The sequence below is a fragment of the Caretta caretta genome, chromosome 11 (assembly GCF_965140235.1).
Source record: "Caretta caretta isolate rCarCar2 chromosome 11, rCarCar1.hap1, whole genome shotgun sequence".
In the NCBI taxonomy this organism is placed as follows: domain Eukaryota; kingdom Metazoa; phylum Chordata; order Testudines; family Cheloniidae; genus Caretta; species Caretta caretta.
Genome location: NC_134216.1, coordinates 44,886,729 through 44,910,006, shown reverse-complemented (window position 1 = coordinate 44,910,006; position 23,278 = coordinate 44,886,729). Strand labels below are relative to the sequence as shown.

The window sequence follows — 23,278 nt, the reverse complement described above, 5'->3', positions numbered from 1 at the left end:
ATCTGGAAAAAAAGAAGCGAACAACAGTGCTTGAGCCTGATTTAGTGCATCTAGGTGCTGCCAAAACTTCTTCACACAAAGGTCAGCTAATGCACCCGTATCCAAATATGGAACTCTCCCACTGAATCCAGCCCAGAACGTTATTCTATATGCACACACAGGGAAACAAAGCAGAATTCTCCTCTATGTGACCCAAAATCTGAATGGCTCTAGCGGCGACAGACCAGTGCACTAGCCTAGTGAGCCATGCTTTTACTTTTTTGTTCACATGGGTCCTTTAACAAATATTACCACTGGATGTGTATGAGAGTCGTCACATGTAGATACATGTGCAAATACTTATTTGAGCTATCTTTACTCAATATTTCAGCAGCGGCCCCAACTGGAATAGTGGGTTGCTTAATAAACCATTATAGTTCTTTGAAAAAGGAGTGACTATAGTTGTTCAGATGGTATATATTTCATAGTTAAATAATGCACTTAAAAAAAAAAACTATGATATTAATGATCATAGCTACCAGTACTAAAATGGGCAATGGATAAGTTTCAATTACCCACATCTGACTCCCAGTCTAGTGCCCTGAACACTAGACAACAATAAATCAGCATTTCATACTCTTGGCCCTAACAAAGGAAAGCACTCAAGCAAGTGCTTAAGTCTCCTTCCTCAAGTGCAAAGCTTTTCTGAATCTGGGGCTGTCTGGGACCAGGCTCAATCTTGACAGAAACTGGTAGCAATCTTTGAAATATTCTGCACCATTTAAAAAAAACAACCCCCCCCCCTATATTTTTAATTCTCATCCTAATTTGAGTGTGTTAATGTCTGCATTTTCAATTACTCTTCAGTATGTACAGTCTGAGGCACTAGCAATTAACCACTGAAACCATTAATGTTGCCTCCTTTATTTTTCCCCCCATCTTTAAAGTGCTCATGTTAGAGGCATGATTTAAACAAAAAAATTTATTTCTCTAATACAGAATGACAGACTGCTACAACAACTATCAGTTTACAATTAAAAACGTTGGCTAATTGTGGATTTAAACTATATTCTGTATTTTGGGTTTTTTAAAAATAAAGTGTTTTTTTCCACAAACATCAGCTAACAGTACAAAAAGCTGTCACTGTCCACAGGAACCATGTCTAGTCATGTTTTCAGTCAGTCAGCTGAGGGTCATGTCATTATTTAGTCTCTGCGCTGTAGAAAGAACACAAGTATGAAGATAGTGTCAAAGATAAAATACCTATATTTATTTAAAAATACACATTATAATAAAGGTATTTCTTATAATGGCACTCCAACCCACACATAAAAGCAAGTCTATAATTAAAATATGTAAAGAAACTAATACTCTATGTAGGATTCCCTGGTTCTCTAACAAATTCTGTGTGAAAGCAAGCATTTTTTCTGAAACATACTGTGTATTATCTTGTGAATTAAATTATGTTCTAGTTCTTTAATAATGTGCCTCTCTATTTTTGAACATATTTGATTGCTTATACTGTAAGACCCCAGGAATCTGACCCTGGGGGTCTATAGCAGACCCCTAGCACAATCCCAATACAATTCTTTCCCAAAGTGATTTGGACCCAAAACAAGTTCTGTTTTGTCCATACTATCACTTCGTATTTCTTTAGTTTACTGCTTCATTGATGTACAACACTACCGCACCACTTTTACCTTTATTCCAATCGTTCCTAAACAGTACATACCATTCAATAGCTATATTCCAGTCATGAGTGCTATTCCACCATGTTTTTGTAACCCCTGTAATATCTGTTTTAACCCTCCTGCTCAGTTGCCCTATGGAAAAATAGTTAATGGCACTCCTATTTATTTTTTGTGTGCAAAATTATGCTAAAGTTAACTCCAATCTTTCCCTACAAAGGTCAACGTACAGCGACTCAAAGGAAAACTTCACCATCACCTAAAAGATACTCTAAACATTAATTACAAAAGGTATAAATCACTCATAAGAGGGATCAATTACACAACAAGCCATTATCTTGATAATTTCATGACGCAAAGTAAGAAAAAGAAACATCTTTCTATTTTAAAGCACTGGAATTCAATCCATTTCAAAGTTCATGGAAAGTTTCAGAGTTCAACCTTTTTCCAACGTTTTCTAATGGGAAAAGTCATTAAAATGGCAGTCCTCATCGAAAGACAACCGTCTCAGTTCTTCAGTGGAGATCTATAAACAACACCATTACTTTTGCAAAACTGGAAATTTCCTTTCAGAAGAACAGGCACTTGCACAGATATGCAGCATCTTCTTATAACATCTATGCTAGTGTGCTAAACAAAGTTAAATAAACCAAAAAAATTTTTCAATATACATCAATATATCTTTTTTAATAAAAAAAGTTTTACACTTTTACACAAACTGCGAAAGAAACACTCAAGTTGTACCTTGGATGCCTATTTTAGCCAGATTCCTAAACCTGCATGCCAGAAGTTCAACATTTTAGGAAAATCTATAGCTGCTGCTCAAAAACAAAGTATTAGAAGCTAGAGTTACCGAACACTGGAAATGCAATGCGAGAGGCATATCAGTTTAAATGTTTTATATCTCCTGTTTTAAGAAAACAAACAACTAATTTCTGGGCGGAGAGGGGGGGAGAGGGAAAAACAGTGACCATATTTAATGTATTAGAACATTTAATCCTTAGACCTCTGGAATAAATTACCCCAGATAAAGAAGATCTAAGAAGTTACGGATTAGTAAACCACAATTTAGAAAGATAATTTAACCATAGGGACAGAAGTCATAATCATGCATACATTGTGGGAAAAAAAAGCAAAGCCTGTCTACATTTGGTCACCGGTAGGAGTAAAATGTTACGTTTTACAAAACGTGCTTTCAGTGTGCCACAATACTACTGAAAGGTCGTTCCTTTTGAAGCACCAGTGCTAGCATTCCTACAGCAGCAGCTCAAAACGGGAGACACCATTTTTGTGTGCTGCACCCTGCTGGAGATGCACCACGGCTGCTTTTCAGATTTACTGTGGGAGAAGGAAAAGAAAAGGGAAAAATGGGGAATGACGCGAGGCAGACCACAGTTACACAAAACTGCTTTTTAGCTCGCTGGTTAGTTTCAACTTTTTCTGTTGTAAGAACTGCACTTGGTTCCCTTTTGTCCTTGTGTGTCACCACATTATGCTCTTTTACATCTGTGAACTCCAACTTTGCTTGTAATATTTTACATGTGTAAGAAATGGCTCAGATCTCCAGGATGAGTTTGCAGTGCTAAAAGTTTGAACAAAATATCTTTTTGTTTACAAACTGAGCAATCTTTGACATGGAATCAGCGGAGAAACATGGAACTTCACAATGCTGTTTAGCCACTTACTATAACCACATTTTGAGACAAAAATATATTCCAAAATCAGATTAAAAAAAACAAACCGTTGTTAATTTTAAAAGGCCATTGCGAAACTTAAGTGGAACATCTACAATGCAGTCAGGCTTTCAAAAACTAGTTTGTCCTTATCTCTCATATGTTTCATGCTATATTAATAGCAGACTTGCTACTGCACTGTATAGTTTACATTAACATTACTGGCCATTCTTGATTATTATGAATATTTATCAGATTCCTCTGTAGTGGAGGAAAGGTTTTAATTTTATGCTTTGAAGTGGAAGGACAGCATTAGAAAGCCTAGACCCAAGGCTCAATACTCTCCTCAACATTGTGCATCCCAGCTACACATGGTTTATGAAATGTAGATTTCCTTCAGAGAACATATGAAAACTTTTTAGGAAGCAAACTGAAATAAAAGGCCGTTCCGCTCCTAAGCAGCACTGGAGTGTATCTTTGCCCATTGCCTCCAAAAACCTTGCTCTGACTCTACAGTTATTTTGGTTCTCTCTCTCATTCCAGATCTGAACAAAATTTACACCCCAATAATAAGAGGCAGCAAGCATATCCAACATAGTCACTAGATAAAGTCACAGGAAAAAATGTTGTCCTGCACAGCCAGAACCGGACCCCTGAAATGAATGCTGCTGCTCCTAGACACCATTAGCTTAGCTCAGCACAACTCTTATATTTTAAGTTCACTTCACTTGAAAACCCTCAAAGATTCTCTCTTGGACTCCTTAAAAGATCTTCACAAAATGGAAGGAGGACTACACCAACTGGATCTTCAACAGTACTACTTATTGTACATGGAGAGGAATCCTGACCAAAAAGATGCATAGCACTCTTTGGTTAACGACAGGACCCTGACCTCACCTGTGACACTAAGGCCTAGGCTACACTAGGGGGTAATTTCGAACTAAGATACACAACTTCAGCTATGCTATTCGCGTAGCTGAAGTCGAAGTATCTTAGTTCGACTTACCTGGCCGCCCTCACGGCGGTGAGTTGAGTGCGGCGGCTCCCCCGTCGACTCCGCTTACTCCTCCTGCCGAGGTGGAGTACAGGCATCAATTCGGGGATCGATTTATCGCGTCTAGATGAGACGCGATAAATTGATCCCCAATAGATTGATCACTACCCGCCAATCTGGCGGATAGTGAAGACGTACCCTTAGACTATACCCTTCTTAGCTCTGCCAAGCTCCATCAAAAAGGATCTTTCCTGAAAGACAGATGGTTTTAAGCCCCAAACTTCTCTTTATGGAGCAATCTGTGCCTGAGGAATGGAATAAAAAGCTTCAGTAATAACCGCTAATAGTCACAATGTAAAACCATTAGACCTAAGTAAAGTAGATTTATTATACCCTTGCCTTGTTTTAACTCCAAGCAACCCCAGATCCCTATTAAACCCTTATTCAGAGGCACCCAATACTTACCTCCCTACCTGAGACATGAAAGTTGAAGACCAATGATCACTGGCACTTTGCCAGCGTGTATTAGCTACAGTCGAATACTAGCTATCACACTCCACTCCTTCAACTCCAGATATAAGTGGCATGAGTAATTTGACAATTTGATGTGCAATTAAGTATGGAAATGAATTAGCATCTCATTGTCTTACCTTTGCTTAATTCATAATAGGAATTCATAATTTTAAATAGTATTCTGGCTGATGTGCTACAGAATCTAGAGTGACAGACCTCTCACGATGTGCAACTCATCACCTGTTTTCCAGTCTCATTCTTTGGTCTTGCAGAAGATCTTTCCTAAATGGAATTACCATTTTACGTACACTGCAGGAGCACTCAGATGCCCATTATCCCACAGCTAAACTTTACTTCCATGGTCTTACTGATGACAACCCATCCCTCCCCACCTCCCCCGAAGGTAGGAAGAGCCTTCATAGTCTTTATCTTATCTATATCTCACCAAATGATAGTGGAACACACACAATTTTGGTTTTCACAGATGCACATATGGAGAAATTCCTTTCCACTCCTTACCAGAAGAAATAACCTAGACCTACTGGGTAGGATTTTCAAAAAAATACCTAAATGATTTTGGAGCACAAGTTCCATCAATTTTCAATAGGACTTGTGCCCTAAGTCAATTAGGCGCTTTTAAAAAGTTTCTTTCATTCTCCCTTTTCTGGGAAATACTGTAAGACACATTTACACTATGGATTTCCCCTAGATGGCCCAGACACCTTTGGGTTCTCACTTAGCTTCCTTCCTTCTCCTTCTAAGATCCACTTTACTTTCCACTTCTTTCCTCTATTTCTTCTCTTTTCTCAGACCTCAGATCTTTGTCCTTACCTACCACCATTATGACAGGTGGTGTTCTTTAGTGAAAGAATGATACAGAGACTGATCTCAATCATATCCTTTATTTTTCTATATTTTCCCCTCTTTAAAATGTTCAGCATTGATACATTATAAGTACATAGGTTAATCATTTTCATACGGTTGTCCAAACTGATATTGATCAACTGGTTTATGTTTAACTGTATATTTTTAAAAATAAACTTAAAATAAGTTTCATTTAAAAAAATACCTACTAAAAATTAAAAATATGCTTTTGGGCAGGGATCTTACATTCCAAATTTATCACGAAGCAAGTTTTTAAAGATAATTATAAATTTCTTAAAAACTGAGGTTATAATTGAAATATTGTTACCAAAAAACAACAGAGGACCCACCATTTAAACTAGTTGAATTTTAGTTTACATCCAGACAAAATACTTACCCATTGGGTCAGTAAGTTCTTTGACGTTTGTTAGATTCTTCTGCAGGTGAATCTGCCAACATTACTTTAAGCCGGACACCATTCACAATCTTGCCATGTAATGAAGTTATGGCATCGCTAGCACTTGTTCTGTCTGCAAACTTAGCATAGCCCACATTTTTTCCTGTCACAAGGTAAACTTCTATAAGATGTCCAAACCGACTAAAAAATATAAAAAAATAAAAAATAGGACTGAAATACAAGTTCCATAATATTTACAATTTGTAAATGCAGCTGCAGCACTACAGCCTACCAATACAATATCTTCTGCAAGATAATTTGACAATGACAGTAAGTTTTATTCTTGTACACGTGATATCTGATTTTGTGTTGCCCTTCCCCCATCTGTACTTTTCCTCCCTTTGAATAGTCCTGGCAGATGCTTCAAGAAATAGGAAATAATTGTTAGGCCACATTCTCTAAGCATTCCCACAATAAAAATCACACCATATCAGTGCTTTACCCACATTTAAAAAAGAAAAAAAAAAAGTAACCCTGATCGACATCATGATCACTATAGGTGGTGTGGAAGGGACACTTGGTACATGGTGGTCCTTCCGACAACTTCAGAAAGGAGGCCCGTGGGCTAGTTTACTTATGTCCTATATGAGTGGACTATATTTGTTCACTTGTAATTTACATTTGAGAAGACCTCAGTAAAATGCCTTAAAAATAAATATTAAAAACTTATCATAGGAAGTCCTACTTTCCCAAGTCACCTGCAGGCTCCAAGGCATGGGTTGAGGCAGAGAGAGAAAAGACAAAATGCACTTGTATGTAATATACTCTTTGTTAGGTTGTAATATAGGATGCAAAGACCATGAAGAATAGTTTCCTTTCCCTTCAGACTCTGACTAAGATAGTCCAGCAGCCCAAGTAGGTATGTTTCAAATTCTACACAAACTGGCACTAGGCTTTTCTGTTTGTCTGTTTTTAAAAGTGGTTTGACTTTCAAAAAGAGCTGTCCCTCAGTTACGCCAATGGAGCTGGCAGATATTAGAATGGGGGAACGTTGCCATGTCCCTTAAAACACACAAAATAATCCAACAAAGTTGGTAGAGCAACTCTAAAACAAGTTTTAAAAAGGTGAAATGGGCAAAAATTGTCTCCCAAGTCTTTGATACTAATATGTTGGGTACCCTCAAACGACTTTTGGAGGCAGGCCAGTAGCACACATAAGATTACATTACTTCAGGTCAGGTTTTAATTATACCAGAAGCAACTTCCTGAATCTACATTGTTATGCAGGTTTCCCACAATCTCTCAATTAATAATCAGTTAAAATTTCAAGCTGAAATAGATATGTGGTACCGTAACAGCATGAAGTACTAAAGTTTTCTGCAAATAAAGTGTATGAAATTGATAACTTGATTTCAGGGTTATCTGCACATCAGGTTTAATAACTGGCAGCACAATATTGACATTTGTTTGGAAACGGACCATAATTTATTCAACATAAGAACGTCCATAGTGAGTCAGACCAATGGACTTAACTATCTTGAGTAATTTTGTATCATCTGCAAACTTTGCCACCTGTCTCCCAACAGTGGCCAATGCCAGATGCTTCAGAGGGAATTAACAGAACAGGGCAATCATCAAGATAGCCATCCCACATCATCCAGTCTCAGCATCTGGCAATCAGAGGCTAATGACACTTAGAGAATGGGGTTGCATCCCTGACCATCCTGGCTAATAGTCATTGATGGACCTATCCTCCATGAACTTATCTAGTTATAATGGGGTTCAAAAAAAGAGTTTTGGCCTTCACAACCGCCCTGACAACAAGTGCCACAGCTTGACTGTGTGTTATGTGAAGTACTTCCTTTTGTTTTAAAGCTGCTGCTTACTAATTACATTGGGTGACCCTGGTTCTTGTGTTATGTGAAGCAGTAAAAAACACTTCCTTATTCACTTTCTCCATACCATTCAAGATTTTATAGGCCTCTATCGTATCCCCTCTTAGTCCTCTTTTCAGCTTGGAAAAAAGTCTCAGTCTTTTTAACCTCTCCTCATACGGAAGCTGTTCAATATCCCATATCCTTGTTGTTGCTCTTCTCTGTACCTTCTCAAATCCTAATATCTTTTTTGAGATGGTGTGACGAGAACAGCACACAGTATTCAAGGTGTGGGCATACCATGGATACATATAGTGGTATTATGATATTTATTATGCCTTTCCTAATGGTTCCTAACATTGTTAACTTTTTTTTGACTGCCACTGCATATTGAGCAGATATTTTCAGAGAATTATCCACAAGGACTCCAAAATGTCTTTCTTGAGTGGTAACAGCTAATTTAGACACCATCATTTTGTATGTATAGTTGGGATTATGTTTTCCAACGTGCACAACATTGCATTTATCAACACTGAATTTCATCTGTCATTTTGTTTCCCAATCACCCAGTTTTGTGAGATCCCTTTGTAAATCTTCAATGCCAGCTTTGGACTTAACTATCTTGAGTAACTTAGCATCATCTGCAAACTTTGCCACCTGTTTACTCCTTTTTACAGATCATTTATGAATATGCTGAACAGTACTGGCCCCACTACAGATCCCGGGGGGACCCTGCTTTTCACTGTGATCATTTCTTTCGACCCTTTGTTTCCTGTATTTTAGCCAGTTTTTGACCCATGAGAGGACCTTCCCTCTTGTTCCACAACTATTTACTTTGCTTAAAAGTTTTTCATGAAGGACCTTGTGAAAGACTTTCTGAAAGTCCAATTTACACTATATCAACTGGATCACCCTTGTCCATGTCTGTTGACCCCCCTCAAAGAATTCTAAAAAGGATTGGTGAGGCATGATTTCTCTTTACAAAAGCCATGTTGACTTTTCTGCAACAAATGTTGTTCATCTGTGTGTCTGATAATATTGTTCTTTACTATAGTTTCAACCAATTTGCGAGGTACTAAAGTTAGGTTTACCAGACTGTAATTGCAAGCATCACCTCTGGAGTCTTTTTTTAAAAACTGGCATTACATTAACTATCCTTAAGTCATCTGGTACAGAAATTGACTTAAGTGATAGGTTACATACCACAGTTAGTAGTTCTGCAATTTCATATACAAGTTCCCAAAGAATTCTTTGGTGAATACCATCTGCTCCTGGTGACTTTTTACTGTTTAATTTATCAGTTGATCACTTGTATTTGCTGTGGGCTGTCTTTTTGGATTTTCATGATTGTGACCTGGTTTGACTTCAGCGTTTATTCTAAATTTTTCAAAATTTATTCTACTATTGAAGTTATTTTAATCACTAAATGGTACCTTACCAGAATACATCCTCCAACACATTTACAGGTAAGGGATGAGGATAAAACACTATGAAAAGCCTTTCCTTCACAGAAGTCTCAGGAGGAACTTTTTTTTTGCGTGATGGAAGTACAGCATCTGTTTGGGGCTGAGACAACTGAGAGCTAGAACTTCCACTGTACGGCTGCTGAAACAAAAATAAAATGTAATGAAAAAGGTAACATGAAAATCAAGTGAAAAATTCAATTTTATCTGATTTAGGACTCTGTTACTGTTTTAGGACACTAAAATCCTGGATTACATATGGGCTCTCTGACAGCCACACGATTAACTTATGTGTTTTTCTTGACTACCTCCCTGACAGTATTTTCCCTGGGCAATAAATCCAGTTAAGATCATATAACCTTTAAAAAGAGTACAGAAAAGCACAAGTCAACCCACCACACAACCAACCAACCAACCAAATCAGCTCCTAAAGCAGTCAGAAGGGTAAGAGAAAAAAGATGGGACACAGCTGCTTATTGCACATTTCAAGGTTCTGCAACAATTGAGGAGAAACAACAAAGGTATAGAGTGTAGTTACTTACAGAAGATGTATATTGCTGACCAACTAGATTATTATGTGACACCATTGATGACACTTGTGAAGTCACCAGCTGTGTTGCCATTTTTCTGATGTGGCTGCAAGCAAAAGTAATCACAGACTCTGTCTTTACAGCAAAAAGTAACATTACTATAATCTTAAGAAATCAACATGACAATTTGTTTAAAATCAAAATTTTCAGAGAAAGAACTGATCAAGAAAATATCTATTCAGTCTTCCTTGATATGTGCTGAGAACATCCAGGAATAAGTAAATTGTTGCAAATTTATGTCAGTACTCTTGTTAAATCCAGAATACACTGAGATACCTGTAGCCCAATGTTCTATACTCTTTTCTGATAACACAGCCTTTCAGTTATCACTGTTGCTTTAATAGACAGAATATACACACCCAGCTCATGGAGTTAAACTCAGCTCTTTACGCTGCCTGAGAGAAGTAAAAATTAGTTTACTGGAAACATTATTTCTTCCCTATAATTTTCTTATCCATCTTGATAGTGAAGGTAAGACAATTAAATGTTTTGCTTGGACTAGCAAGTTTTTATATTTTGCAAAGCTGGAATAAGGCAAATCTCTTCACATTTTACAGTTGTGCGACTCTTGGAATTAGGCATTAACAGAAGCGTTAGAATGGCTTTACAGTATGGCCTGCTGGCTCACACTATATGCACTTCCACACACGCAAGTTATGTAGTTTCTCTTAAAGAGGACATGCAGAGGAAAAAATACTGGGCTATGCTTATTTTGGGGGTTTAGTTTTCTTGCTTCTTATGATACATAAACAATTTTTATTCTACTTTTTTTAACCTTATAAATATCAAGAGTATTAAATCACTGCCCTCCCAAGTTTGGCTGAAAGTCTGCTAGAAGAATTTGAGCAAAAAATAGCTCCCCTATCACTTAACTGAGCAAGAAATTACTCCTGGGGGAATTATGCACCACTAGTGCACATGCACAGAATTTATGTTCCCTGCAGATTTCTTTGCTTCCCTGCAGAAAGTGACTTTCTGACGGGGAAGCAAAGGGAAGCCACAAGAGCAGTCATGCTATGCTTCCCAGCAGTATGTTTCAGGTGCCCAGGGAAGCTGGCAGAGAGGTAAATCACTATGGGGCAGGACTGGGGAGGACCTGGCTGGTGGCTTCTATCCTGTGCCAGGATCAGCTGCTAGTTCCAGTTTGGCTGGGGAAGACAGGACTTCCTCTTCCCCTGCATGGCATCCGGGGCCAGTTCAGACCCACCCCACAATTTCTCCCCCAGCTGCAGGAAGTTCTGCAAACTCACACACATACTCTTCCTGCACCCATCGCACCTCAGCTGAAGGGGGAGGGATACCTGTATAGGGAGCTGCTCCCCCATCCACTTCCGTGCATCCAGACCCCCCTCATATCTCACCAAGCCTCACTCCCCTCGCACTCAGAAGCCCCCCGATGAGCCCCACTCCCCATGCATCTGGACCACCCTGACAAGCCACCTGCACCCGGATCCCCACCTCACCGAGCCACAACCAGCTGCACCTGGTTCCCCATTGAGCCCCGCTCCCACAGCATCCGACACACCAGACTGCCCCTGCCGAACTTTACCCCGCACCACACCCAGACCCACAACCACCTTCACCTGGACCTCCCTGCAGAGTCCCATTACTGTGGTACCCATAACCCCCAACAAGTCCCTGTGCAGCCAGATCCCCCTATACCCGGATCCCCCACTGAGCTGCCCACACCCAAATTTCCCACACAGAACCCTCTGAACCCACACCTGGATCCCCCCATACTGAACCCCCTCCACACCTGGATCCTGTCTTGCTGAGCCTGCCTGGCCACATCTGGCATGGAGGGGATGGGCCATAGGGTGTTTCTAAGGCAGGCATGGTCCTTGCACTGTGTCAGGGTTGGGTACAGCCTCACCGCCGAGGTCGGTGTCCCGCGTGGTGAGCTACACAATGATCTCCCACCTCTGTGCAGCCAGTGGCCTGTGCTCCCCAATGCCATGCTGGAGCCTCCACATTTATTTGACAAATAAAATTTGCAGAATTTTAATATATTGTGTGCAGAATGTTTAATATTTTGGCAGAGAATTTTCAGGCGTAGAATGCCCTCAGGAGTAAGAAATGATGTTGAATCTTTAACAGTGATTTTTCACTCTTTGTCAGGTGTTTTGGTCAGGTCATTATCTATCTTCAGCTCTCTTCCCCTGATCTGCTCAGGTCCCCCTTCCTTGGTACTCACGCTGCCAAAATCCTACTAGCTCTACAGTCACCCAGAGTCTTCCAGGAAACAGTAGACAAAAGCCTGCTTCTAATATAAAACCCACTACCCCATTCTCAGATTTCTTTATACATCATAAGCTAGTAAAAAAGGTTCAATCACATTTTACAAGTCATCTTAAAATAAAAGGACTGTTTTATCTTTTAAATTTCCCTCTGTCTCTTGAAAAGTAGCAGCAATGTTTGGTGTCTCAAAAGGTCTTCTCTAGGATTGTGCTCTGTGTGGTACAGTGAAAGCCCACTGTGGGCTGGAAAAGGGTTAATAGACAACTAGTTACAGTACAGGTACAACAGATTACCTAATTAATTGCTTCCCAGTCACAGGGGCAGGACAGGAGACGTCAGGTAATAATTTAATGGACACTTGGGCTTCATAAAAGGGGAGAGAATTCAGTCTGAAGGGAGGAACCTCAAAGACTCTCGTGAAGAAGCCTGAGCAAGAGAATAGACACCTCAAAGAAATATTTACCTCGCCTTCCTTGTCTACCTCAAGGAGACACTTTGAAGGGCCAGTGCTCAAGGCCAAAGCTGGAGAGGACTCCACAGTAACTAAGGAAGAGACAGAAGACACAGCCCAGGAGAAGGGCAGATTGGTCGAGAGTCTTTTTGGACATTAACTTGAGCTTTTGCTTCCTGAAAGGGATTGGACTTCTGGAGGGCTGAGTTGTGCACAAAGCAGATGACCAACAAGGGGCACAGGAGATGAAGATTCCTGTAACTTTGCCCCTGATACCAGGGGGCATTGTAGTGGTGAGTGCACACCATAGCACCCTGAAATACCTTACATTTCAGAAGCATCCACTATATAAACAAAGTTGTACAGTGATAGATTTCATTTTCTTGTTTTTTCCTTTTTCCCCTTACCGTTATAACAACTTTTCAAAGAGAAACATTGCTCTCCAGAACACAGAGTTACAGCTTTTCACGTATGTGGGTTGGTACTTACTCCAATCCGTCACTCCCATCTTCAAGGAAAGTTACACCTAGCCGATTTCCAGGAGGATATTCAAAACCATGTAGCTTGTATTTGGCATATATAGCTGATGCTGCAGTAGTATACTGAATCACAGCATGCCCTAAGGATGGATGAAACATACCAAGACAATGTAGGAAGTGTGTAAGTTTAAATTCTCAAAAGCACTACTAAGAATAAAGTGTATTCCAACAACACAGCAGGGTTCGACACCAAATTAGTCACAAGCACTCAAATACAATGAAGTCTTTTTACTTCATCATCCAACTCATCTTTAGCAAAATCCATATTTCTGATGAGATATCAAGCAGAGTTAACTGGGTGACTGAACAAATCTTTACAGCTGAACCTCAAAATCATCTGATATTACTTCCTTTATAGAATGTCTATAAAAAAACTCCAGAAGTTAACAGATATGTATAACCACTAATTTGTACACAAATATTTTCCTTTTTAAGTGTAGTTATTCTCTGAAAGAAGTGATTAAAATGGCACTGTAGGGTTCCTGTTTGTTGTATCAATGATTTCCATATCAAATTTGTCAGCTTAAAAGCAGAGGTAGTTCTTGTAACCAGCAATTTAAGCCATTATGTTCTTTTGGATCATGCATCATCAATACTAATAATTCTGTACCAGCAATTTAGTTAACAATACTATTGATTATAATATAATCCAGCTCGTTCTCCCATAGCTATACTGGCTCTGCAGGGCTAACAATTGTAAAATCTTATTTTAAGACACCAGCCATACATTACTTTGAAGGCATGATGAGACTTCAACAAAGCAGACGCATGTTTTTTTTTCCTTAACAGAAATCCTACCCGTCTTTGATAACATCTCATCTGATGCAGAATCTATTAAGAAACAGCTTTCATTTGATTTTTGACTTCTGAGCGTATGAAATGTAGAGATGCTGTGGGTTGCTTCCCTACTTTGTAAATATTCGGACCTCTCAGGGATCTAGTTAGGGATAGCATGTAACTTGTCAGTCTAATAGGTCTGTTCAGAGGAGATGTGAAGTAGAAGGAGAACAGAGTGCAAGACCAAATGTATGTATCTGCCACTGACAAAGGGCTACATCATTCTGTATTGAGAAGGAAGAGAAAATATTTTAGAGTCAAAACAGTAAAAAGAAAGAGGTTCTTTTTGTTTTGTTATTTACCATGGTTAGTATGAGGATCTCGCTGAACATCACAATACTCCAGTCCTGGGACTAGATCAAAGAGGAAGAACAGCTGCTCTTGTATGAAGGGGAGTCGTGATACCACTGACAGGCGTTTGGAAACAGATTCTCGAACTCTTGTCTGACTCTTTTCAAAACTACCAAATTCTGGCTGCCCTTCTCAAGAACCAAAATAAGACACATTACACACATTGCAAGTCACTATACTGCTGTACCTTGACCATTTCAATATTTTTTTTCCTAAAATGTTTCTAGGACCTAAGTCATGTTATAATAAAAAAAGGACATTTATTTCAGACAACGAATGCAAACGCCAAATGGGAAAAAAAAAAACCCTGAACAATCTAGAAACTAAGTGTCTGAGTTAGAACCAACAACCAAAAACCTGGACCTACTATTTTAAATGTCTCCATTTTGCCTTTCTCTGAATATACCTCTATTTCCATAACACCCTTTCCAGCTACTGTGTGATCTTATCCAGAATTACCAGTCACTGTTAACGTGAAAAGTTATTACTTACCAAAGGGAAACACACTCCCTCTAGGCCCTGGGTCATGCCCCATTGGCTCCTGCCTCATACTACTGCTACTACCGTAATATTCACGTTCAGATGATTCAGATGGTTTGCTTTTAGGTTCAGCCAAAATGGCCCTGTAACCTGGAACAAGTAACCACATATTTCAAATTTCATCACGTAGTTTTCAAACATCTATGACTAGAAATGTTCTTTAAGCCTTGTATTGAAAAACATTACAGACAGAAAAATCAGTTACTGTTTCTTTTTTTAAAAAAACCTATTCTATCACTCATGAAGACTAATACAATTAGAAGATTGGAAGCAACATAACCCATTTCTATCCCATTCAGAAGTATAGCACCCAAAGATCATCTTGGAAATACTTGGCAGAGAGGCAAGAAGTAGCTGGACATCTATGCAGCCTCAGTCTACCTTTGCCTACCAAGACCTGTGCTGAATTAGGCACCACATCTGTGTAAGCTATTTGGTCTGGTCTCAGACCATCTAAATCCTTTCATTCTGACCTCACACTGGACATGGACCTGGGTTTAAAGAAAAATACTAAATTTGTTAACAGTGTGCTGATACAACCTTAAGTCTCATTAAATGAAGTGTTTGTGGGTCTTAATTTTAGTTATGTCTTACTACCTTATTCCTAATGATAAAAAATAGGTGCTTAATTGATATTTGTGATTAATTGGGCACTACACAGTTCAAGATTACACAATTTATTTATTTCACTATATTAAAAACATACCAGTCCACTGTTTTGGGCACATGTACCATCTTTATAAAGTATGATACAGCTTTTAGATAGTGGTTTTACACTGTCCACCACAACTCACTCAGAACTAAACTTTACCACACCTTGTTTATACTAATTTGTTTGCAAATTTGTCCTCTGGCTTTTTGTAGGCCCACACAGGAAGATTTGAAGAACATTTATTGAAACCACAGTAACCATGTCAGCACTACTGATTATCTAATATGTTCAATAAGGCTTTATGCTGAATATTGGTCTTCCCTCTTGGCTGTGTGTGTAAAAGGATAAAAAGAAAAACATCACAGATCTGAGAAGCATGAAGCACTACAGAAAAGTGTATTTTATTATTCCCATTTTACAGAGGGAGAAACTGGGGCATGAGAGGTTAAATTAATTGCCAATGTCACGGGAATTCTAGTTCTGTCAATCCTGTGCTCTAAGCACTAGACAACAACTTTAATGGCAACAAATGTTAAATCATAAGACTAAGTGTGCTATAGTCTGAAAATAGTAAAACATGCTATTATTAGTATCAAATGCAATTTTGTTTAAATAGCTGTAGTCATAATACATTTTACTGTTGTGTTTGTGATTATATATTCCTTTTATTTTGAGCATCCCCTGATAAAGTCATAAAAGTTCATCTGCATAAAAAAATGTGTGTGTGTACACGTACATGTACGTGCTGCACTAGAGTCAGGCTATTTTACATCAACAGAAGTCACTGTAGTTCATTCCCAAAGCCCTTTCATGGTTATTACTTTAAATCTAAGACCTTGATCCTGCAAGTACTTCACAGGTGACTAGTCCCATTGAACTTAACAGTACTACCTGCATGCACTGTTTACAGTATTAGGTTCTGCAAACTATGGCCATCAATGCATTTACAGCATAAATAATTTTGCTGCTAATAAAACCGAAGCCAGAGGCTGCCATACTTGAACCTACACTAATGAGTTCACAGTTTCTCATAATAAATAAGTGGGGGAAAAAAAATCAGTCACAGTCTTACTTCGATCACACTCTTCTATTGCCAGGGCAGCTTGGGATGGTTTTAAATACCTCACATAGCCCAAACCTTTACTTTCTCCTGTGGTCTTCTTCTTAATAATGCTACAATATTCAATGTCTCCATACACCTAGGAGATTTAAAAATTGTAAAAACAATTTTATCCAACATTTCTGAAGTTCATAAAAATTTACATTTTAATCTACTGTCAAAAATAACCTGAGAAAATGCAGTTAGATATGATGAATAACTAAAACTCAACCAGTACCTTAAACTTATTCCTCAGATCTTCCTCTGTATAGGACTTTGGTATCATAACAAAGATGCGTGTAAGCTCTTCATCTTCAACATCGCGGTGGCTTCCAGAAGCTCTGGACTGCGCAATGAACACCTAACAGAGTTAAACACAATGTTAATTACTTGAGAAAAGTGTAAATATACACAGATAGTCAAGAAAAATAATTTAATGTCTTCAAAACAGCTTTATGCTTATATTTACATTCTCTGACTACTCCTGTGGCCAAAAAAAAAAAAAAAAAGCCGTTCACTGTAAATGTACTCTGACAAAAGACCTGCCTGCCTCAAACATGTACATCTGTACACAGTCAGGGACCCAGATGAGAGATCCACCCACATGCTCCCACATGAAGAATTGTGGTTCATTCTTCAGTCATTATAACCCACCTTCCAAAAGCCTGTCATGAGTTAAGCACTTGGGAGCAGCGTAACTGGCTCGTCAATGAGTTACACCAGTGTTGTCTGGCTACCCTGCCTCCTTCACAAGACCTGGAAGGGCAAGAAATTTTGAAAGGGCACCTACGCATGGTGGAGGGGGAAGAACATGAATACCTAGGCTGGCCTACTATTAGCAGCATTAATACTGGCACAGATGGCTCTTTAAGCATGCACTGATGTACACTGCAGTAAAAGGATGGACTACTTCATAGCAGATCCATGATTGTAGCCATTTTGTTTAAAAAACAAACATGGATCACTGGACGATAGCCTGCTCTGTTCGTTCCCTCTGAAGCACCTGGCATTGGCCATTGTCGGAAGACAGGATACTGGGCTAGGTGGATCATTGGTCTAACCCAATATGGCCATTCTTGGGTTCTAAAGAAAAGAAAAGAAGAAAAAAAAAAATCGAACAAGTAGTATACCAAGGCCCTGATACTGCAGTGTGTACTAACTTGAATGGGAATCCACTTATGTGGGGCTCAGCACAGGTCAAGACCTAACTTCTCATGGTCATAATTATAGTCATAACACTTTTCGTGTATATTGCACCTCTCTTCAGAGGATCACAAGGCACACAAAAACCAGTTGGAAAGTAACCTCACTTTAGAGATGGGAAAACTCATTCACAGCTGTTAAATGACTTGCTTATGGCCATACAGCCTGTGGCAGAATAAGGAATAGAGTCCTAAGCGTTTAACTCTCAAGGCTTGTCTACACTACAAAATTAAGCTGACTTTATCTAATTTGACCTCGAGCCTCTGAATTAAGTTGATTGTGCGTGGCCACACCATGCTCATTGTCTCGATGGAGTGTGTCCTCACTAGCAGTGTCTGCATCGATGTACAAAGCAGTGCATTGTGGATAGCTATCCCAAAGTGCAACTTGCCGCAGTGTGTTTTGGGAAGTTTGTGCAATGCCTCATGGGACCAAAACATTGTCACAAGGGAGAATGGGAACATTGCGTTTGCACCCCCTGATGCACTGTGCTCCCTCCCACAGTGGTTTTCGGGCCTTAAAACTGCCACGCATACGCCATAACCCCAGAAGCATGGAGCCTGCTCAGTTGTACACTCTTGCTGTGAGCATCTCAAACACCTTGCACCTTCTCCTGCAGTATTTCCAGAGCTAAAGTAGGGTCCGCCACGCAGAACGTAGCAATGTCCTGCAAGCAGCCCTGCTGCAAGCCATTGGAAAAAAAAATTCACGGTTGCTGCTGGAAGTCACAGCTGCGGTGGGGCAATAGATGGCATGCAAATCCCCAGCTTGGCACCAGATCACCTTGCCAAAGAGTACACAAACCAAAAGGGATAATTTTCAATGGTGTTACAAGAGCTGTTGGATCACAGGGGACGTTTCACCAACATCAACGCAGGATGGTTGGGAAAAGTTCATGACGTGCATATCTTTAGGAAATCAGGTCTGTTCAAAAAGCTGCAATCCAGGGCTTTCTTTCCAGACCACAAAATGAACATTGACAACGTTGAGATGGCTACAGTTATCCTGGGGGACCCAGCCTATCCCTTGCTCCCAGGGCTCATGAAGCCATACACGGGCCATCTGGACAGCAGTAAGGAACGGTTCAACTATAGGCTCAGCAAGTGCAGAGTGGTGGTTGAATGTGCCTTTGGTCATTTGAAAGGGCACTGGAGAAGCTTATTAACAAGTTTGGACCTTATTGAAGAGAACATTCCCATGGTTATAGCTGCCTGCTCCATAATATCTGTGTATCTGCCAGGCTTTGAAAATCTGTTTCAATAATGAGTCACAGTAATGTGAGCTGCTTGTCTGCATTGTGCTTTCCCAAACCTTTACCTGGAATGTATCACTGCCCCGTAAAGCCAACCCTCCGCCCAAGCCCACAGCTTCTACTCAATAAAAGAACATTTATTTCTCGAATTCATTTACTTTATTTAACAAACATAAATAAAGAGGGAGAACAGAAAAAAAGGTAACCTTGAGGAAAAGGGGTTATAATGGAATGGAATGGGAGAAACATTTTCAGCTGTGTAACATAACACCATCAAAGGTCTGTGAATTGGCACCTTCTGTTCCTTGTACCCTCCCCTGAGTTAAGTGAACGGGGTAATGGACTTTTCACCCACGCCTCATGGAACGCTTGGGGGAGGGTGATTCTCTGTCAGGCGATGCTGGCTGGCTGTCCATCAGGTCTACAGAGGAACTCTACCCTCCTGCTTCTGTTCCTGCAGTTCAATCAGACGCCTCAACATGTCTGTGTGGTCCTTCATAATCCGAAGGATCTCATGCTGTGCTGCATGCTCTTGGTCACTGGAAGCTTTCCTGCTCTCAATGTCCATGTCTAACTTCTCAGACAGTGAAATCCTCCACGCTTTCAGCTGTGTCAGCTGTCCTAGAGACATTCATTATCTCGGTGAACAGGTCCTCCCACGTTCTCTTTCTCCTCCTTCTAATCAGTGAAAGTCTGCTTTCAGGTGTTGATGACACACCGAAGGACACATTTCCAGCTGTCAGTCATGGGAAAAAATAAAGGAGCCCTTGTACATGAATAAAATGTTTCTATAGCAAGGCCATTTTCATATAACAACAACAACAAAACACCACCACCTTATTACACTAGGCGCAAGCCATAATATAATCAGAATCCGCAACTGTTCACTGTGTCGTTTTGCTGCTCCAGTCAGGGTGAGTAGGCCCCCCCAAGTCACGGGTGTCCACACTTTTAATTAAGTTTATGGCAGGCTCATGTCGGGAGCAGAGGTAGATAGTTGAACAATGGCCCTTCCCCATAGCACCATAGGAAACTGTTTACAAACTGGGCACGGGGGGAAACGTTTTCACTCCCAAACTGCAGAATCTCTCATGTGGGGCCCCAGTCCCCTATCAAACACTTTAAACTACATACCGACCCATGCCGAGCACAGTAAAGGCACATTAGCAGCTGTGTGGTTTAGCGATCCAGAATGCGTGTGTGTGTGTGTGTCTACATACCTTTTTTTTTCTTGTAAGGCTGCTTTTAAAGAGAACTTCCCCCGTTTCCCCTAGGCGACCCTATGTGATATTGGTCTCCTGAGAGTAACAGAGGCGGAAAGGAAGGAGATGCTGCAAGCATCTCGGTACAGACCCGGTCCTTATGATAGCAGTCCCGGCTGCTATGCTGTGTACCGCAATGATGCCAACAGAAATAATTCAGGAGTTGCGTGGGAAAGTGTCTTATCATGGTGGAAGAAATAAGACTGCCCTGCCCAGAAACCTTCTGCAAAGGATTGCAGAGTACCTCCATGAAAGTTTCCTAGAGATATCCATGTAGGATTCCCGGGCTAAGTCCACATAAACAGTCTTTTCCAGGGGCCACTCTCTGCATAGCTGGAGCGACCTCTTGTAAGCAGAGAGCCACAGCACCTTGCTTTTTCCTCACAGTAACCTTGCCAACCGCCGAATGTGTGTGCCCGTTAAAGTTTAATTGAACTTAGATTGTAACTATATACTCACCAGAGGTGCCTTCCATGGCGTCACGGTTGGTCACCGTGATGTCTTGCGACCCACAGGGCTCCAGGTTAAAAATATTTCCTGGCTCTTGGGGAGAGTGGATCCATCACTCGCCTGTCTCCAATTCTCCTCCTCCTCATCTACCATATCGTCCTCCTTGTTGTCCCTAGACTCACACACCTGTGAGGTGCCCACGTTGCTTATGGGGGTGCTGGTAGGGTCACTCCCGAGAATTGCATGCAGCTCGTTGTAGAACCGGCATGTGTGGGGTTCAGCACCAGAATGACCGTTTGCCTCCCTTACCTTCTGGTATGCTGGGTGAAGTTTTATTTTCACACGGCACTGCTGTGTGTCCCTCGTGTAGCCCTTCCCCCCCATTCCACGAGCGATCTTTGCATAGATGTCAGCGTTTCTTCTGCTGGATCAGAGCTCTGCCTACACAGACTCTTCTCCCCACACAGCGATGAGATCCACCATCTCCTGTTCAGACCAGGCTGGAGCATGTTTGGGGCATGCAGTCTCCATGATCAGCTGTGCTCAGGCTGGCATGCTCCCAATGATGATCAAACAGGAAATGGGAAATCAAAAATTCCCAGGGCTTTAGCAAGGAAGGGGCTGTTTCCTGTGTACCTGGCTGTAGTGCAGCAGAGTTGAGAATGATCTCCAGAGAGGTCACAGATGAGCACTGTGGGACACCCTCTGAAGGCCAATTAATTCAAATTACACAATGCTGCGTCTGTACTACCTCGCAGTTGACCCATGAAAATCTAATTAAGTGCTACGCCTCTCGCAGAGGTGGATTACAGAAGTCGACATTAAAGGCAACTTAGGTTGGCATAAAGGACCTGGTAGTGTAGAAACATACATTAACAGGTCAACTTAAGGCGGCTTCCATCGACCTAACTTTTTAGTGTAGACCAGGCCTCAGTCATGTGTGCTGTTAAAAGATCATCCTTCCTCGCATGATGATGTCCTGTCACACAAGAAACGTTACCACTTTTCTCACTGTTTAGACTAATTTACCTCATCTCATCATTTAGATAACAGTAAAACAATTCAAGAGATTGAAAGTGGTCATCAACAGCAAATCATTACTGACTCTCATAGATAAAAATGTGAAATTACTTTGATAAAAACTTTCCATATTGCTTTAGCAGAAATTTAAAATACCCTCTGTTATTATTCAATTCATTTGTATCAATCTCAAGAATCTTTACAAATTTTTGAAGAAGAGTTTCTGAACACCCTGAAATCTAGTATGTTAAAGAGTAAACACTAGTTCCAGGGACTAGGTCTTCCCCTAAGCCTCCCGTTGTGGTTTTATGATCATAATTCCCTTTATCGAAATGTTTCTCTCTCCCTCCTATCGCTGTGCGGAAAACTCACAGGAATAAGGGAAAGCTGCTGCCCACCTATAAATGCGGCTGCACTTATAATTGCCAAGTGCCTCAAACAGGCAAACGAAGGAGAGGGAAGGTTTTCGTCTCTCGTTCTGGAGACGAGGGGACGCAGAGTGAAGTGTGAGTTTCACCTTCTCCGAGGCGTTTAGCTAAAGCATCTTTCTCTCCGCAGCAGAGACTATTCCTGGCGGCGAGGGAAGGAAGGAGGCACGCAGCTGGTTAAGGCCGAGGTGACTGATCGCCTTTCCGCACTATGCTGTGGCGCCCGGCCCTACGTTGGGACCGGCGGGAGGGGAGAGGCAGTGGCGGGCTCTCGTCACCCTCACAGCCCGATCAGACAGGTCCTGGGCAGCCCGCGTCGTGAGACCGGAGCGGGGCGGCTGCGCTGGGCCGGGCCCCGCCGACCCAGGCCGCGAAGGGGAGGAATCCGCGGCCTCGCTGCCCCCCCGTCGCCACCTGCCCCCAGGACCAGCCTGCGCCGGGGGACGGGGACGGGGGAGAAGCGGCTGCGCGGCGGGCGGGCCGCGCTGGGCCGGTACCTTGATGGGCTTGGTGTCGGGCGCCAGGCTCCGGCCGTGCATCTCCTCCATGGCCCGGCAGGCCTGCGAGCTGCGGGCGAACTTGACGAAGGCGATGCCGCGGGACTCGTGGGTGCGCTTGTCCCGCACCAGCCAGATGTCCTGGATCTCCCCGAACGGGGCGAAGCGCTCCCGGATCAGCGCCTCCCCCGTGTCCTTCCCCAGCACCAGGAACACGCGGCTGTTGGGGGGCTCGTCCAGGCACTCGGCTGACAGGCGGAACCCGCCGCCGCCGCCCTCCTCCATGGCGAAGCCGCCCACCCCGAGACTAGTCCGCAGCCTTCAGCGCCAGGCCGCCGGACAACAGCGTCCCTTCAGCCCTGGCGCCTGGGCGTTACTGCGCCTGCGCGGTAACCGCTGCCGACGCTGCCTGCTGTCCACGCCG

General features: G+C 41.6%; 1 protein-coding gene across 7 annotated transcripts; it reads right to left on the bottom strand.

Moving 5' to 3' along the window:
- Nucleotides 1-887: 887 nt before the first annotated feature.
- RBM45 (RNA binding motif protein 45) lies at nucleotides 888-23,139 on the bottom strand. 7 transcript variants are annotated; one of them, XR_007359029.2, is made up of 11 exons: nucleotides 22,855-23,139; nucleotides 16,981-17,103; nucleotides 16,716-16,842; nucleotides 14,944-15,081; nucleotides 14,403-14,582; nucleotides 13,214-13,343; nucleotides 9,988-10,081; nucleotides 9,421-9,587; nucleotides 6,109-6,309; nucleotides 4,533-5,129; nucleotides 2,304-4,409 (listed from the first exon to the last, which is right to left on the bottom strand). XR_007359029.2 is itself a non-coding variant. In XM_048868453.2 (10 exons), exons 1-9 carry the CDS (start codon nucleotides 23,137-23,139, stop codon nucleotides 6,117-6,119), a joined length of 1,437 nt encoding a protein of 478 aa, XP_048724410.1. In that variant the 3' UTR covers nucleotides 888-1,196; nucleotides 6,109-6,116. The 7 variants fall into 7 exon arrangements, 6 of the variants coding, with proteins under 6 accessions (XP_048724410.1, XP_048724414.1, XP_048724415.1 ...); XM_048868453.2 differs by lacking the exons at nucleotides 2,304-4,409; nucleotides 4,533-5,129 and adding an exon at nucleotides 888-1,196; XM_048868457.2 differs by lacking the exons at nucleotides 2,304-4,409; nucleotides 4,533-5,129 and adding an exon at nucleotides 888-1,196 and having other exon boundaries at nucleotides 9,421-9,584.
- Between the last annotated feature and the right edge of the window lie 139 nt (nucleotides 23,140-23,278).

Excerpts from the sequence above, each read along its gene's own strand:
- RBM45 (XM_048868453.2), bottom strand. The coding sequence starts at position 23,139 with ATGGAGGAGGGCGGCGGCGGCGGGTTCCGCCTGTCAGCCGAGTGCCTG. Across the intron at positions 17,104-22,854 it reads CCGACACCAAGCCCATCAAG|GTGTTCATTGCGCAGTCCAG; the intron begins GTACCGGCCCAG and ends TAACTCTGTTAG. Across the intron at positions 6,310-9,420 it reads GTGTTGGAGGATGTATTCTG|TCGGTTTGGACATCTTATAG; the intron begins GTAAGGTACCAT and ends TATATTTTTTAG.